Source organism: Coenobita brevimanus, chromosome 53, assembly GCF_032717465.1.
Source record: "Coenobita brevimanus isolate Jiangsu-jjx chromosome 53, ASM3271746v2, whole genome shotgun sequence".
In the NCBI taxonomy this organism is placed as follows: Eukaryota; Metazoa; Arthropoda; class Malacostraca; order Decapoda; family Coenobitidae; genus Coenobita; species Coenobita brevimanus.
Window position 1 is genome coordinate 460001 of NC_137006.1, and position 13015 is coordinate 473015.

Genomic DNA, 13015 nt, shown 5'->3' on the forward strand with positions numbered 1-13015 from the left:
TCACAGCGGAAGATTAGGCAAGTTTGAAACACTAGGAACCGTTGGTATTTTGAATGTTAACGGTTGGCCGGCAGATCGTTTGAGTTGAGCCAGTCCAATGCTCCTCAATTTTCTTTTTTTGTTTCGTCTACCTGTGGGAGACATACTAAAGAAGCTCTCCACCAAGTTATCATTACTGCGTTTTGGGGGAATGAGTAGTTTTGTTATTGTTATGCAGTTAAAGAAATGAAGGTGAAAATAGGAGAATTCGGCTTTCATACGAGTCTGTTAACGCGGTATCTCCAAAAATAAATCACTCAATAAATCCATGAAAGTCTATGTAGGTTTCCAGTCTTACTTACCAAGGACAATATTTACACTTATAGGATGGCCCCAAAATCACAATCCTTCGTCTGTGTCGAAATAATGGGACGGAAATAAGGGCGATTCTAAAACTGCCTAACACCTCTTCCTTACCGATTTATTTTTGGATATGGCTGGCTAATATCATTTTGTACGCTATTTACGCGGAGTATGGTGATGTGAGAATGATTTAAGTAACGCTGAGGAGGACGGGGAGGTGTAATAAGCAAACTAAATCGCTTAGGAAGAGGTGTTAGAGGCTATGGTACTGGCATCCACACTGATATGGCCCTTCACTCCACATCTAACTCCACATACACTGGAATATCTAAAGAGGAGACCCAGAAGGCCATGGTTAGGGTAAATGGATTGACCACTGTTATTATTATTATTATTATTATTATTATTATTATTATTATTATTATTAGGTCTATTCGTAGTTCCAGTAGCGGGTCCCAGTACTCAGTCCCTCCTATGCCAGTACTGGACACTATAAATCCACATATTGGAAGTTTGGCAGTCTTTCTCACTTTCACATTTCACGCTTCATCATGCGTGGTGTACATGGAGACTTGCTGGCACGTAATAGGCAGCACACACACACACACACACACACACACACACACGGAGAGAGAGAGAGAGATAGAGTGAGAGAGACAGACAGACAGACAGACAGACAGAAATCAATAATCATCCTCACGAAGACCTCAGAGATGCGGTCAAAACACAGCCTCTGTCCGTAATTCGTAGGGTCTCTCTCTCTCTCTCTCTCTCTCTCTCTCTCTCTCTCTCTCTCTCGCTCCTGACCTACCCTGACCTGCCCTTCCCCCCGCAGGACAGGAACAGGACACACTAGGGGGGGGCTACCACCAGGACCAAAGCTTCAGCGGAGAATTCACCGAGCTGAACATCTGGACGGGACAACTTCAGCCCGAGGACGTGAGGCAGGTAGGTGGGATGGGCAGGTGGGTAGGCAGAGGCGGTGACAAAAGTTCGTTTACAATTCCACTGCGTCTGCCTCCCCTTCTAACCCCTTCAGTCCGGTGCTGCGTTTTTTTTCTCTTCGTTCTCTTCTTCCTTCCTTCAGACGATTTTCTTTCTCTGGGGGGATTTTATTGAACTGGGGTTTATCTTTAATTAAACCTCTTTATTACTCTCCATTAAGATCAATAAACCCGGCTGATGGTAGTAAAGTAAATGGGTCATGGTACTGAAGAGGCTAAGGTATGTTCGTCACCTTCCTCGCAGACGCATCATATCAGGGAGAAGGGCATCACCTATAAACAAAATAAATAAATAAATAAACAATAGGTAGGGAACAAAAATTTACCTACCACTCTACTGCTCTTGCTTCACGCTCACGGCATGTCCATCACTTTCCTCCTTAACTCATCACCTTGGGCAAGGAAACCCACCAAGCCCCTCTCATCTTACCAACAGTAGCCTGGAGAGGAGACTGGAAAGCAAGAGAAGTGAAATATGAGGCGAACTTCTGTGTCTACGGATCTTGAATATGGCTCTCTGTTATCTTGTTTTTTGCTTTTTTTTTTAGAGAGAACTCTCTTGCTGGTTACTGGCTTTTCGTTCCTTCTTCCTTGCCTAAAATCAAGACAAAGATGCCAAAGCCTCTCTCATCTTAAGAACACCAGCCAGCAGAGGAAGGTGACCTGTAGAAGAGGTGAAATATTGGATGAATTTTTCTATCTAGGCGCAGAGAAACATACAAAGCCAGCAAAGGAGAGTGAGAGGCAGAGGAGATGAGTGAACATTCGTCCTTGTCTGTACATGGGTGGGTAGATTGATGGGAAGGTGGGTAGGTGGGTAGGGTAGGTGGGTGTGACGTCCCCAATGAGAGAAGGCTTCATGTAGAATTTCCCATGTGATTCAATCACGTACCACTCTCCCACATATGCACACAAGAGATCCCCACGTACAATACATCCCACGTACAGGGAACCCCACACACAAATATACCCACGTACGTGTAAGTCCCCACATATAGAACACTTTCACGTACACAAGTCACTCATAAAAATCACCCACGGAAATCACTCACAGTATAATCAAATGAATTTCTCTCCTGCATAAATCCCCCACTTACAGTACGTGATTCTCCGCGCACACATGATACTCCCACGTACCTATCTTTCCCACGTACAGCTGGCGACGTGTGGTGTGTACGTGGAGGGTGACGTGCTGCCGTGGTCCAGGCAGTCGTGGCAGACCCTGGGCGGCGTGGCTTGGGTTAGCAGGGAGCGCTATCTTCTGTGCCAACCCTCCAGGCGCACCATGGCCTTCTTCCCGGAGAGATACACGCTCACTCAAGCCCGCTCCCTCTGCAAGGTGGGTGTCTAAGGGCTCTACAGGGCTATCTAGGGCTGTTGGTGGCTGCACGGGGCTGTTAGGAGCTGTTTAGAGCTGTCAGAAAGCGTCGGAAAATGTCCGGTTGATAACTGTTAGTGGGGGCATAATTTTCAGTGTTATCCAGCCAGACGCATCATAGTGTTCTTTCCAGAGATATATTATTCCCTTACCCAGCCTCTCTCTCTCTCTCTCTCTCTCTCTCTCTCTCTCTCTCTCTCTCTCTCTCTGTCAGGTGGGTGTTGAGGGCTGTCTAAGGGCTGTCTAGGGATCTTGGGAGGGGCTGAGGGCTATCTGGAGCTGTCTAGGGCTATAAGGAGGGACTAAGGGTTACCCACAGCTGTCTAGGGCTGTTTGGAGGGGCTGAGGATTATATGTAGCTATCTAGAGCCGTTACAAGAGACTGAGGGCTATCTAAAGCTGTCTGGAGCTGTTAGGACGGACTGAGGGCTCTTTGGAGATATCTGGGGCTGTTAGAAAGAGTTAGACTGCTAGATTAAGTGTCAGGATTATTACGATAAATCACGGTGTTTTTTCCGAAAGAGATAGACGCTTTTCCAGGCCCCTTGTTAGATGGGCTGTCTAGAGCTTTCAAGGACTATCTAGGGCTGTTAGGAGGAGTTAGACTGTTAGATTGATTGCCAGGGGTAGCGCATAGAACCTCTTTCGCAGTCTACCTCTCCTTTGGTCTCCATCACCTCATTTCTAATCTCTCTCCCATTCTCCTTCTTCCCTTCCTCTTGCATTCCTCCACCTCCTTCATTCTTCTCTCTCATCCTTCTCCCTCCCTCCCTCTTGTATCCCTCCACCTCCTTCATTCTTCTCCCTCATTCTCCTCCCTCCCTCTCTCTTCTATCTCCCCCCCTCCCTCCATCTCAGCCAACCTCCCCTTCCCTCTCTTCTTCACGTATTCTTAAGTATGGCTAAATAAACGACAAATTACTTTATAAGGTACCAGTTAGATATCAAGGTATTTTCTTTATTTTCTTATGGAACAAAAAAAAATACACATAAGAAATATAGTAGGTCTTTATCTGTAAATTCTTCTTCATGTATTAACTTAAAATATTTATTATCGTTATCGTTCTACCACTCCTTACTAACTGTCAACTCTCTCTCTCTCTCTCTCTCTCTCTCTCCCCGCAGACTGTAGGTGGGCGTGTGGGCGTGCCTGTGTCGAGTGAGGAGAACAGCGCCGTGTACGAACAGTCCGTGTACCGTGCATCGTATTGCTCAGGGGGCCACGGTACATCTTATCTGTGGCTAGGCGCTCAGGACTCACAGCAGGTACCGTAGATGCAAAGTTAAATAGAGTATAAGGTAGTATAAGGCGGTACTGAGGTTCAAATCCCAGGTTCAGATGGCAAGTGAACCCCGTGGACTGCAGGCTGTGGTTCCCCCCCCCCTCCCGCAGGCCACCATCCGTCCTTTCGGGGGATAGGGAGGGAGTCGAGGGACGTTTGTGTAGCTGGGTAGGTGGATAGATGGATAGATAGATGTGTGTGTGTGTGTGTGTGTGTGTGTGTGTGTGTGTGTGTGTGTGTGTGTGTGTGTGTGTGTGTGTGTGTGTGAGAGAGAGAGAGAGAGAGAGAGAGATTGTGACATTAAGGCTGCACAAGTTGCTGTCGGTGTTGCTTTACCCCGTCCGCCTGACAGAGCAGACCCATCAACCACAAGCAAGCAGCGGCTTTCCTGTGACAGACATCGCCTCGCCAAGGTGGGAACAGGGTCCTTCCACACGGCGAGGTGCAGGGACAGTGGAGGAGACATAGCCCAAGAGGATGAGCTGTGTATAGGAGATATGTATGAGTAGTAGTCTTAGCCCGGACTTTGACTACTTGGTACATGTGGTTGAGTTCCCCGCCTGAGGGTGCTTTACAAGGCCAGATGCTGAACCTCGGCCCCACTATAAATAAAACCATCCACCTGGTAACTTTTGGTGGGCTAACGGGTGCTACATCTTGCCCAAGGGTGACCCGGGACTATGCAGGGCAGGGGCGTCCGTCTCCCCCGGGCCAGATTCAAGTTCCAGCCGCATACCCCAGGATTCATTAAGTAACACAGGGAAATACAGCCTAACGTAACACTGTATAAGGTATCACAACGAAACACCGGTATACCCATGGCTCAGTGCTAAGGAATAACAGCGGACAGTGTAACATTATGCAGTAACATAGCATAAAGCAGTACAACGTAACAGTGATATAAAAAGGAATATGATTGAAGTATAATATTATTCAGCATAACATGGTAACATAAGAAAATGATGATGATGGCGAGGAGGAGGAGGAGGAGGAGGAGGACGATGATGATGATGATGATGTTGGTGATGATGATGATGATGAAGGTAAAAATCTGCAGAAGGGGACATGGCAATTATTAGACAGTAAAATAGTACTGATGATGATGATGATGATGATGATGATGATGATGATGAACTTTTCCAGGAGGGGACGTGGGTGCACTTCTCCGGGGGCGAACCAGTCACGTGGCAGGGGGAGTGGCGGGGGTCAGGACCGAACGGCGGCACGGTCGAGAACTGCCTGGTGATGCAGTACGACAGCTCCCCCGCCCGCTGGTCCGACATCGCCTGCCTCGATACCTACAAGTTCTGCGTAGCCTGCGAGTTTCAGGAGCGCCCTACCTTCACCCTAGCCGGCCAGGGTGTGTGCCAGAGCTCGCCCTTCAACAGCAAGTACGTCCTCGAGGGCCTGAGTGGAGGGCGACCTGCATTACTGGGTTACTTTCACTCTGACATCACTTGGGACAACGTAGGCAAGGGATGGCTCCTGGGATCCCTAAAGGTGGGTTTTTAGGTCCTTTGAATGAGTGCGGAAGTAGGAGAGTAGCTGCATGTCAGTTCTGTCATCCCCACTCTAACGTATGGAAGTGAAGCTTGGACCCTTTTGGAAGGACGCAAGTCAAGAGTGAGAGTCTTGGAAATGAGTTATTTAAGAGGAGTATGTGGAGTTACGTGGAGATACAGAAAGACAAATGAGGAAATGAAGGAGCGTTGTTGTGTTCATGTACATGTGCTAGAAGTACTTTAAGATGGTTTGGGTATGTGGAGAGAATGGAGAATGAGAGACTAAGCTAGTGCATGTGAGTGAGATGTAGGGGGATCAATGACGAGATACAGGGATGGGGTGGAGAGGTATATGAGGAGGGGGTTAAGAGTTGGAGAGAAGGAAACGTGATGGCAGAGAACGTGACACAGAGCAATTCTTTTGTGGCTACCCCTTACGGGATTAAGTCATCTGGCGATAAACAGAATAGAAATGATTGTAGAGTCAGTTTCTTTGGTTTGTTAGCAAAATGAACAAATGAATAATTGTAGGTTTCGTGGGCTTTCTTGATATCTTTATATGTTCAAACTCCAGGGCCTTCCAAAGTGCACTTCAGGGGCCATTCTCAGAATACAGTACCAGTATTTATGACCTTTTCATTTCTTCTTGACATAGGTACCTGCTGCAGAGGCTCGCTGGACTCCTGAATCACCAGACGAGTACCCTTTTGGAACCCACGCCTGGACATTGTCAGGGGAGGTGTGTGGATTCCGTACCGGTGAAGTGGTCAACCTCACCCTGTCTGTGTGCACCGATGAGCAGTACACATGCGCAGACGGGACGTGCATCAGTCTGCGGCAGCGTTGCGACTCCCGGGAAGACTGTGCAGACGGGAGTGACGAACGGAGATGTCCTTTGGTCCTCGTCCCCGAAGGCTATCGGGCTAGTGTTCCTCCCCCTCCTGTTACCTCTGAGGAGCCTCTTCCAGTCCAGCTATCCGTGGACCTGCTCAGCTTTCCCTTGATCCTGGCATCTGAAATGACGCTCACGACCACAATGGAGCTTCGACTCAGGTGGCGAGACTCAAGACTGAAGCTTCTGGATCTAAAAGAGGATTCGAACCTAAACCAAGTCCCCGAGGATATTGCATTCAGGCTGTGGACCCCAACCCTGACCCTGCAAGACGTCCACGCCACTAAGGTTGGGCTGAGGGGCGCGGGAGGGCAGGAGACGGTGGACCAAGTGGGTAGGGTGCTGTGTGTGAAGGAGGGCAAGTCCTACCCTGCCACAGACGACATGCCTAACCACAGTAAGTAGGCATAAAGAGAATGTTGAACAGGAGAGTATGTATTTGGATGAAAAGTGATGGAAGGAGAGAAGGACCGATAGTTGGATGGGGGGAATGATAGGTGGATGGAAGGAAGTATGGGAGGGAAGGACAGGCAAATGGAGAGAAGCCTAACAGAGGAAAAGATTAATGAAAAGAGGAAGGTATACAGAAAGGGAAAAGAATAGTTTGGTTGATGGAAGGGGGCCAGGTAGGGATGGGAATAAGGGACCACGTTGGCAGGGTGCTGTGTGTATATAACGAGATGGATAGATGGATAGAAGGATAGATGGAAGGAGAAATGGAAAGATGGAAAGAATGAAAGATGGATGGATAGAAAAAGTCAATAGAAAAATACTACTACACAACCCAATCTTCAGGTGAGAATTAGTTAGAATGAAAGTTATTATTATTATCACACCTTTCAAATCGATTTCTTTCTCTCTCTTTATATTCATGTTTTTTTAATAATTACTGACACATTACCTGCCTATTTATCTACCTACATACCTACTTACTGAACCACATGCCTACCTACCTACATACATACATACTCACCTACCTACCTACCTATACCCATCTACCTACAAACTTACCTCCTTACCCAACTACCAACTTACTCACTTACCGTCCTACCTACATACATCCTACGTTCTTAATTCCTACCTACCCAACGGTCTTCCTGTCTACCAACTCTGCTTATCTGTCTTCCTACCTACCTACCTACTTACCTGCTTACCTACTTACTTACCTTCATGCCTGCCTACCTACCTACTTATCAGCCTCCCAATCTACGAACCTACACATTCATCAACCTACAAATCTACTTACAGTACCTACTTACCTACTGTGCCAACTTACAGGTCGGTACTACAAGGGGTCTGAGAATAGCCTACTTATGGTGCAGGTCACTTCAGCTACTTACACTTGTCATACACACCTGGGCCTCTTCCCTTTTGACGTACAGGTGAGATATCTCTAATCTCTCTCTCTCTCTGTTTGTAACCATTTGTAAATATTATGTAGTGTGTAAATATAGTATGTAAGTAGTTGTAAGTATAATTGTAAGTAGGATCCAAGTAGGGCATCACCGCCCAATGTTATGTCTGTGAGCACTTATCTTATTATGTCTACGCTTGAATGAATCATGACTTCCGTGGCCACACCACCGCTTTTGCCGGGGAGAGCCGCCAGAAAGGAGTTAACGACGGGCTGGGCTGGACACGGGTGGCGTCAGGCGCTGCTGTGTAAAGAATTAAGACGGTGTTTAATATATTATCAGAAAACTCGTTCCAGACTTTGCCTTCACCTACGACTGGCGTCAAGGGGTATTAACCAGCATTAACATTCTCTCTCTCTCTCTCTCTCTCTCTCTCTCTCTCTCTCTCTCTCTCTCTCTCTCTCTCTCTCTCTCTCTCTCTCTCTCTCTCTCTCTCTCTCTCTCTCTCTCTCTCTCTCTCTCTCGACATTCGCAGACGTCGGTGTATCTGTGTTATATAAAAGCCATGCAAGTTACGGAATAAAGATTAATTGAGCGAGTGGATGGGTGAGTGAGTGAATGAGTGACTGACTGCCTAATCGACTGACTAAATGAATAAACTAGAGAGTATTCAGAGAGCACATACCCCCCACTAACATCACTAATTTTCTTACTAATGTAATACCACTTTATTACCAGACGAATACTATTGTGGTCTCACTTAGCCATTAAATTCTACGGTCTTAGCCAGCCCTGTTACATAATCTCAGAGAACGCATACCTCCATCGGTGCCAATAAAATTTCTGATCTATTCTTGCATCAGGACTCAGATCCACCTCGAAATCTGATCCACCCTTCCTTGATCCACTGCCCACCTGTCCACCAAATTTCATTGATGTTCAGTAACAACTTTTTGATATATCTTGAACACAGACACGGGTGACTGCATAACCTGCCTCTAACTTTTTTGGTGGAGGTAATGACTGACTGAATGAATGAATGACCGTCTGACTTGCTGACTTGCTGACTGACTAACTGAGTGACTAACTGATTGATGGATTGATGGGTTGATGGATTGATGGATTGATGAATGGATGGATGGATTGATGGATGGATTGATAGATTGATGGATTGGTGGATGGATGGATGGATGGATGGATGGATTGGTGGATGGATGGATGGATGGATGGATGGATAGATTGCCTGATGGATGGATTGATGGATTGATAGATTGATTGATGGATTGATGGAAGGATGGATGGATTGATTGATGGACTGATTACAGGTGTGCTGGTTCAACTTCACCTTGGTCACCGCCTCGCCCTCCCACCTGTCCCTCCTGCCCTCCTCAGCCACCTACTCCGGCAGTCCACACCTCCTTCACTTCTCACTGGGTAATGTGCAAGCTGTCTCGTAACTCATACCTCATATACATATCCTCTCGTAATTTCATCACATCCCTTCACTGCTCACAAGGTAACGTGCAAGCAGTCTCATAGCTCCGACCATACCTACACACATCCTCGTAATTTGTACTTTTTTTCACATCTCACTCTGTAATGTATTCTTGTAGCTCTTGTAACACTGGGCACCTTTGAAAGTACCTACATGTATCAAAGGATGCGGGACCATCTTCACCCGATGATCTGGAGGCTCTTTTAAAGCTGGATTCACCACAACTACCACATGATCGTAAGAGAACAGGGTGATCGTATATCGCCACGGAATGGACTGTGAGCCAAGCAGAAGGCCTTCCAACGGAGTGTGCCACAGATTGTCACCCTCGTCTCTGAATACTGAGGTAGGGAGGCAGGGTGACACGGCTGCACTAGTATGGAAGGAAATGCCGTTGTAAAGCATGGGAAATTCTTACAGTCACAATTCTACGGCGGACACGTAGAGTTCCTTCGCCTACACCCCGCGGCTTCTCTAGGGGGACTCCTTATCGCACTACACCCCTATACACATACACATATTTCTCATGCATTCCACTCTGGTAATTGATAACTTGTAATTCTAGTTGAACGTAGCAGCATTATACTAAGGTTATCATTACTAATACGGCTGCGTTTTTCATTCATTACTAGATTTAACTGATACTGTGTTATTGTCTTATTTAAATACTGAGGATGGAGAATGAGAGACTGACGAGGAGAGTGTATGTGAGTGAGGTGGAGGGGGGAAGAGCAAGGGGGAGGCCAAGGATGAGGTGGAGGGGGGAAGAGCAAGAGGGAGGCCAAGGATGAGGTGGAGGGATGGAGTGGAGAGGTATATGAGAGGGGTGGGGGGTGTTAGCTGGGAGCAGGGCAGTCAAATGGTGTGGGACAGGGCGACATGGAGGCGATTTGTTTGTGGCCACCCCTTACGGAATTCAGGCGTCTGGCAATATATAGACAGACAGATAGATAGAAATACTGATAACTTGATATTTTCTTAGTTGTAGTGTTTTTATCATCGTAACCTTTCCTCTCCCCACCACACAGACAGCATCAGGACCCAGCAAGGCAGGTCAACGGGTCAGGTCGGGGTGGAGGTCAAGCTAGGTCGGAGGTCAGGCCACTACCTCCTCACCGCCTACCTCCCCACCTGCCTCGTGTTGGCCCTCGCGTACTCCACTCTCTTCATCACCCTACAACAGTTCCTTCCAAGAATATTCCTCTCCTTTACGTCTCTGTTTCTGCTGTCGTCTCTCTACTCTCAGGTAAGGATGAATTCTCTCGCCGTTTGCATCTTTGTGTGTGTGTGGGGGAAGGGGTGAGTGGGTGTGGGTGTGGGTGTGGGTGTGGGTGTGGGTGTGGGTGTGTGTGGGTGTGTCTGTGCTAGTTGTAATAAGCCAGAAACATTACTATCCCAACACCTTCATCCCTCCCCCAACCTCTCACTCTCACCTTTCCCCCTTCCAGACGTGTGAGGATGTTCCCCACACGTCCTACTTCAAGCTGGTGGACGTGTGGTATGTGTTCCTGATGTTGCTGGTGTTTGTCATGACGCTCCTGCACGTCCTCATTGAATACACACACCCCTCCCAGTCATCATCGGCGAATGGACTCACTAAGGTAGGTTCTATACTCCGTTCACCTCAACTTGGCTCACACTATATCCTCTGCCCACGGACTCACTAAGGTAGGTTCTGTACTCCGGTCACCTTAAATTGGCCCAGATTTTCGTCCTATTTACACTCAGCCTTCACGTTCATTAAGGCATGGAAGGACTTAGGCTGGTTCTGTACTCTTTTCACTCTAACTTGGCCTAAAATTGCCATCTCTCAAGCGTGAGTTACAAAAAATAGATTAACACTGGAACATGATGCTATTCTCTTTTCACTCTAACTTGGCCTAAAATTGCCATCTCTCCACCTTGAACGCCGAGGTGTAACAGTAGATTAACACTAAAATATGGTGCTAGTCACGAAGAAGTGCTATGGAAAGGATGTAGAGACGAAGCAATATCTTCTTCTGCCACTGGGGATGTAAACCAGAAGTGAAGAAAATCTCGGCCAAGTTAAGGTGAAAAGAGTGAAATCTGGGCCAAGTTAACGTGAAAAGAGTATAGCATTCCATCCACCTCGGGAGTACTGCCCTGCTCGACTGGTGCTTCTCTTCTCCCTAAGACATAAGGTGAGGTGAGATCTAGAAGCAAAGAGAAATAATAATGAAGACTTTTTTATTTATACACCCAGTCTTATGGGGCAAAGAATCATCTATGTATCACTTACTAAAAATAATAATCATAATAATAATATAGTGTCTGACCTAATCCAACCTAACCTAATCCAGTCTAACTCACCCCCGCAGGTCCAGCCAGCAGGGGGAGTAGGGGGCAACAGACCCCTCTCCAGGAAGCACGGGTTGGTAACTGTGGACACCGACCCACTCACGCCGTACCCACCCCTACGCCCCGCCCTGCCTCACCACGACCCCACCCTCCCGCCCCGCCCCGCCTACTGGCCCACCCACTTGCTGCTCCTGATGGCTGGAAGGATAGCAGTGCCCTCAGCCTTCATCATCTTCTGCCTGGTGTACTGCGGTGCGGCCATGGGGTAGGTTAGATAGATAGATAGAGAGAGAGAGAGAGAGAGAGAGAGAGAGAGAGAGATACACAGACAGACAGAAAGACAGACTCAAAGATATAATAAAAAGCCAAAGCATTCACCCACAGGTGTTTATTGCCGCCATCACTACAAAACTAGACCAGTAAGCCTCTGGCAATCGGAGGCGTATCATCACAGCCTTGCCAAAATCGAATCAGTTCAAAACACACACACACACACACACACACACACACACACACACACACACGCAATTACATTTTCCCCTCTTCAGGTGCGTGGGAAAAAAAAAAAATCGAGCAAAAGTCTTAGGATTTCCCCCGCCGCGTTTCACTCACTGTTTTCATTCCAGTCTACACAATTAGATCGGTAACCCTCTGGCAGTCGGAGGCGTATCATTGCAGCTTCACAAAAAGTTATTGACCAGCAACCGAGATAGCCCGGGATATACACTGCCTGCATGATTTTGAGATATTTTGGTAACAGCCCCAAATTGTGCAATTAATAATAATAATAATAATAACGCGAAATTATTATTATTATTATTATTTGTAGTAGTAGTAGTAGTAGTAGTATTGGTATTAGTATCATCATCGTCATCATCATCATCATCATCGCCACCGCCACACTAAAAATGAATATCACTTTTCCAGAGAAAGTGAGGAGAGCGGAAGGTAGTGAGCGGCAACAACCCCTTCGCTACGAGTACCATACATGAACCATCCACCAGTACAACAAACCTAAAGCAATCTGTAAATACGTCTCAAAACAAATTTAGCATAGAGTACAAAATATTAATCTAGTTTATGTTAGGAAGAAAAATACAATGACTCGAGTTATGTAGAAATATTTTGTACGGAGGCACCCAAGTTGTTGTTTTTCTTGTTTTTCGGTGGTGATAGTTGTTGGGTTGGTTTGAATGGGTTGGAAATGTGTGTGTGTGTGTGTGTGTGTGTGTGTGTGTGTGTGTGTGTCAGGACTGCCGGGGCTTGAATGGTGAGTGGGTGAATGTGTATGTATGTATGTAGGTAGGTAGGTAGGTAGGTATATATATATATATATATAGATATATAATCATGTATATATATATATATATATATATATATTTATATATATATATATATATATATATATATATGAGTATGTATGTATGTGTGAATTGTATATAGGA

The 13015-nt window shown here is 46.5% G+C and overlaps 1 protein-coding gene across 1 annotated transcript in view; it reads left to right on the forward strand.

Moving 5' to 3' along the window:
• The window catches only part of LOC145400698 (uncharacterized), a 16975-nt gene extending 4453 nt beyond the window's left edge, over window positions 1-12522 (forward strand). Inside the window, exons 4-14 of the mRNA XM_080273133.1 lie at window positions 1178-1290; window positions 2503-2685; window positions 3850-3990; window positions 5151-5507; window positions 6165-6798; window positions 7680-7783; window positions 9082-9190; window positions 10280-10497; window positions 10700-10852; window positions 11591-11835; window positions 12498-12522. Of these exons, the coding sequence (XP_080129259.1) occupies window positions 1178-1290; window positions 2503-2685; window positions 3850-3990; window positions 5151-5507; window positions 6165-6798; window positions 7680-7783; window positions 9082-9190; window positions 10280-10497; window positions 10700-10852; window positions 11591-11835; window positions 12498-12522 (2282 nt within the window). The remainder of the gene's footprint in view (window positions 1-1177; window positions 1291-2502; window positions 2686-3849; window positions 3991-5150; window positions 5508-6164; window positions 6799-7679; window positions 7784-9081; window positions 9191-10279; window positions 10498-10699; window positions 10853-11590; window positions 11836-12497) is intronic.
• Window positions 12523-13015: the final 493 nt, after the last annotated feature.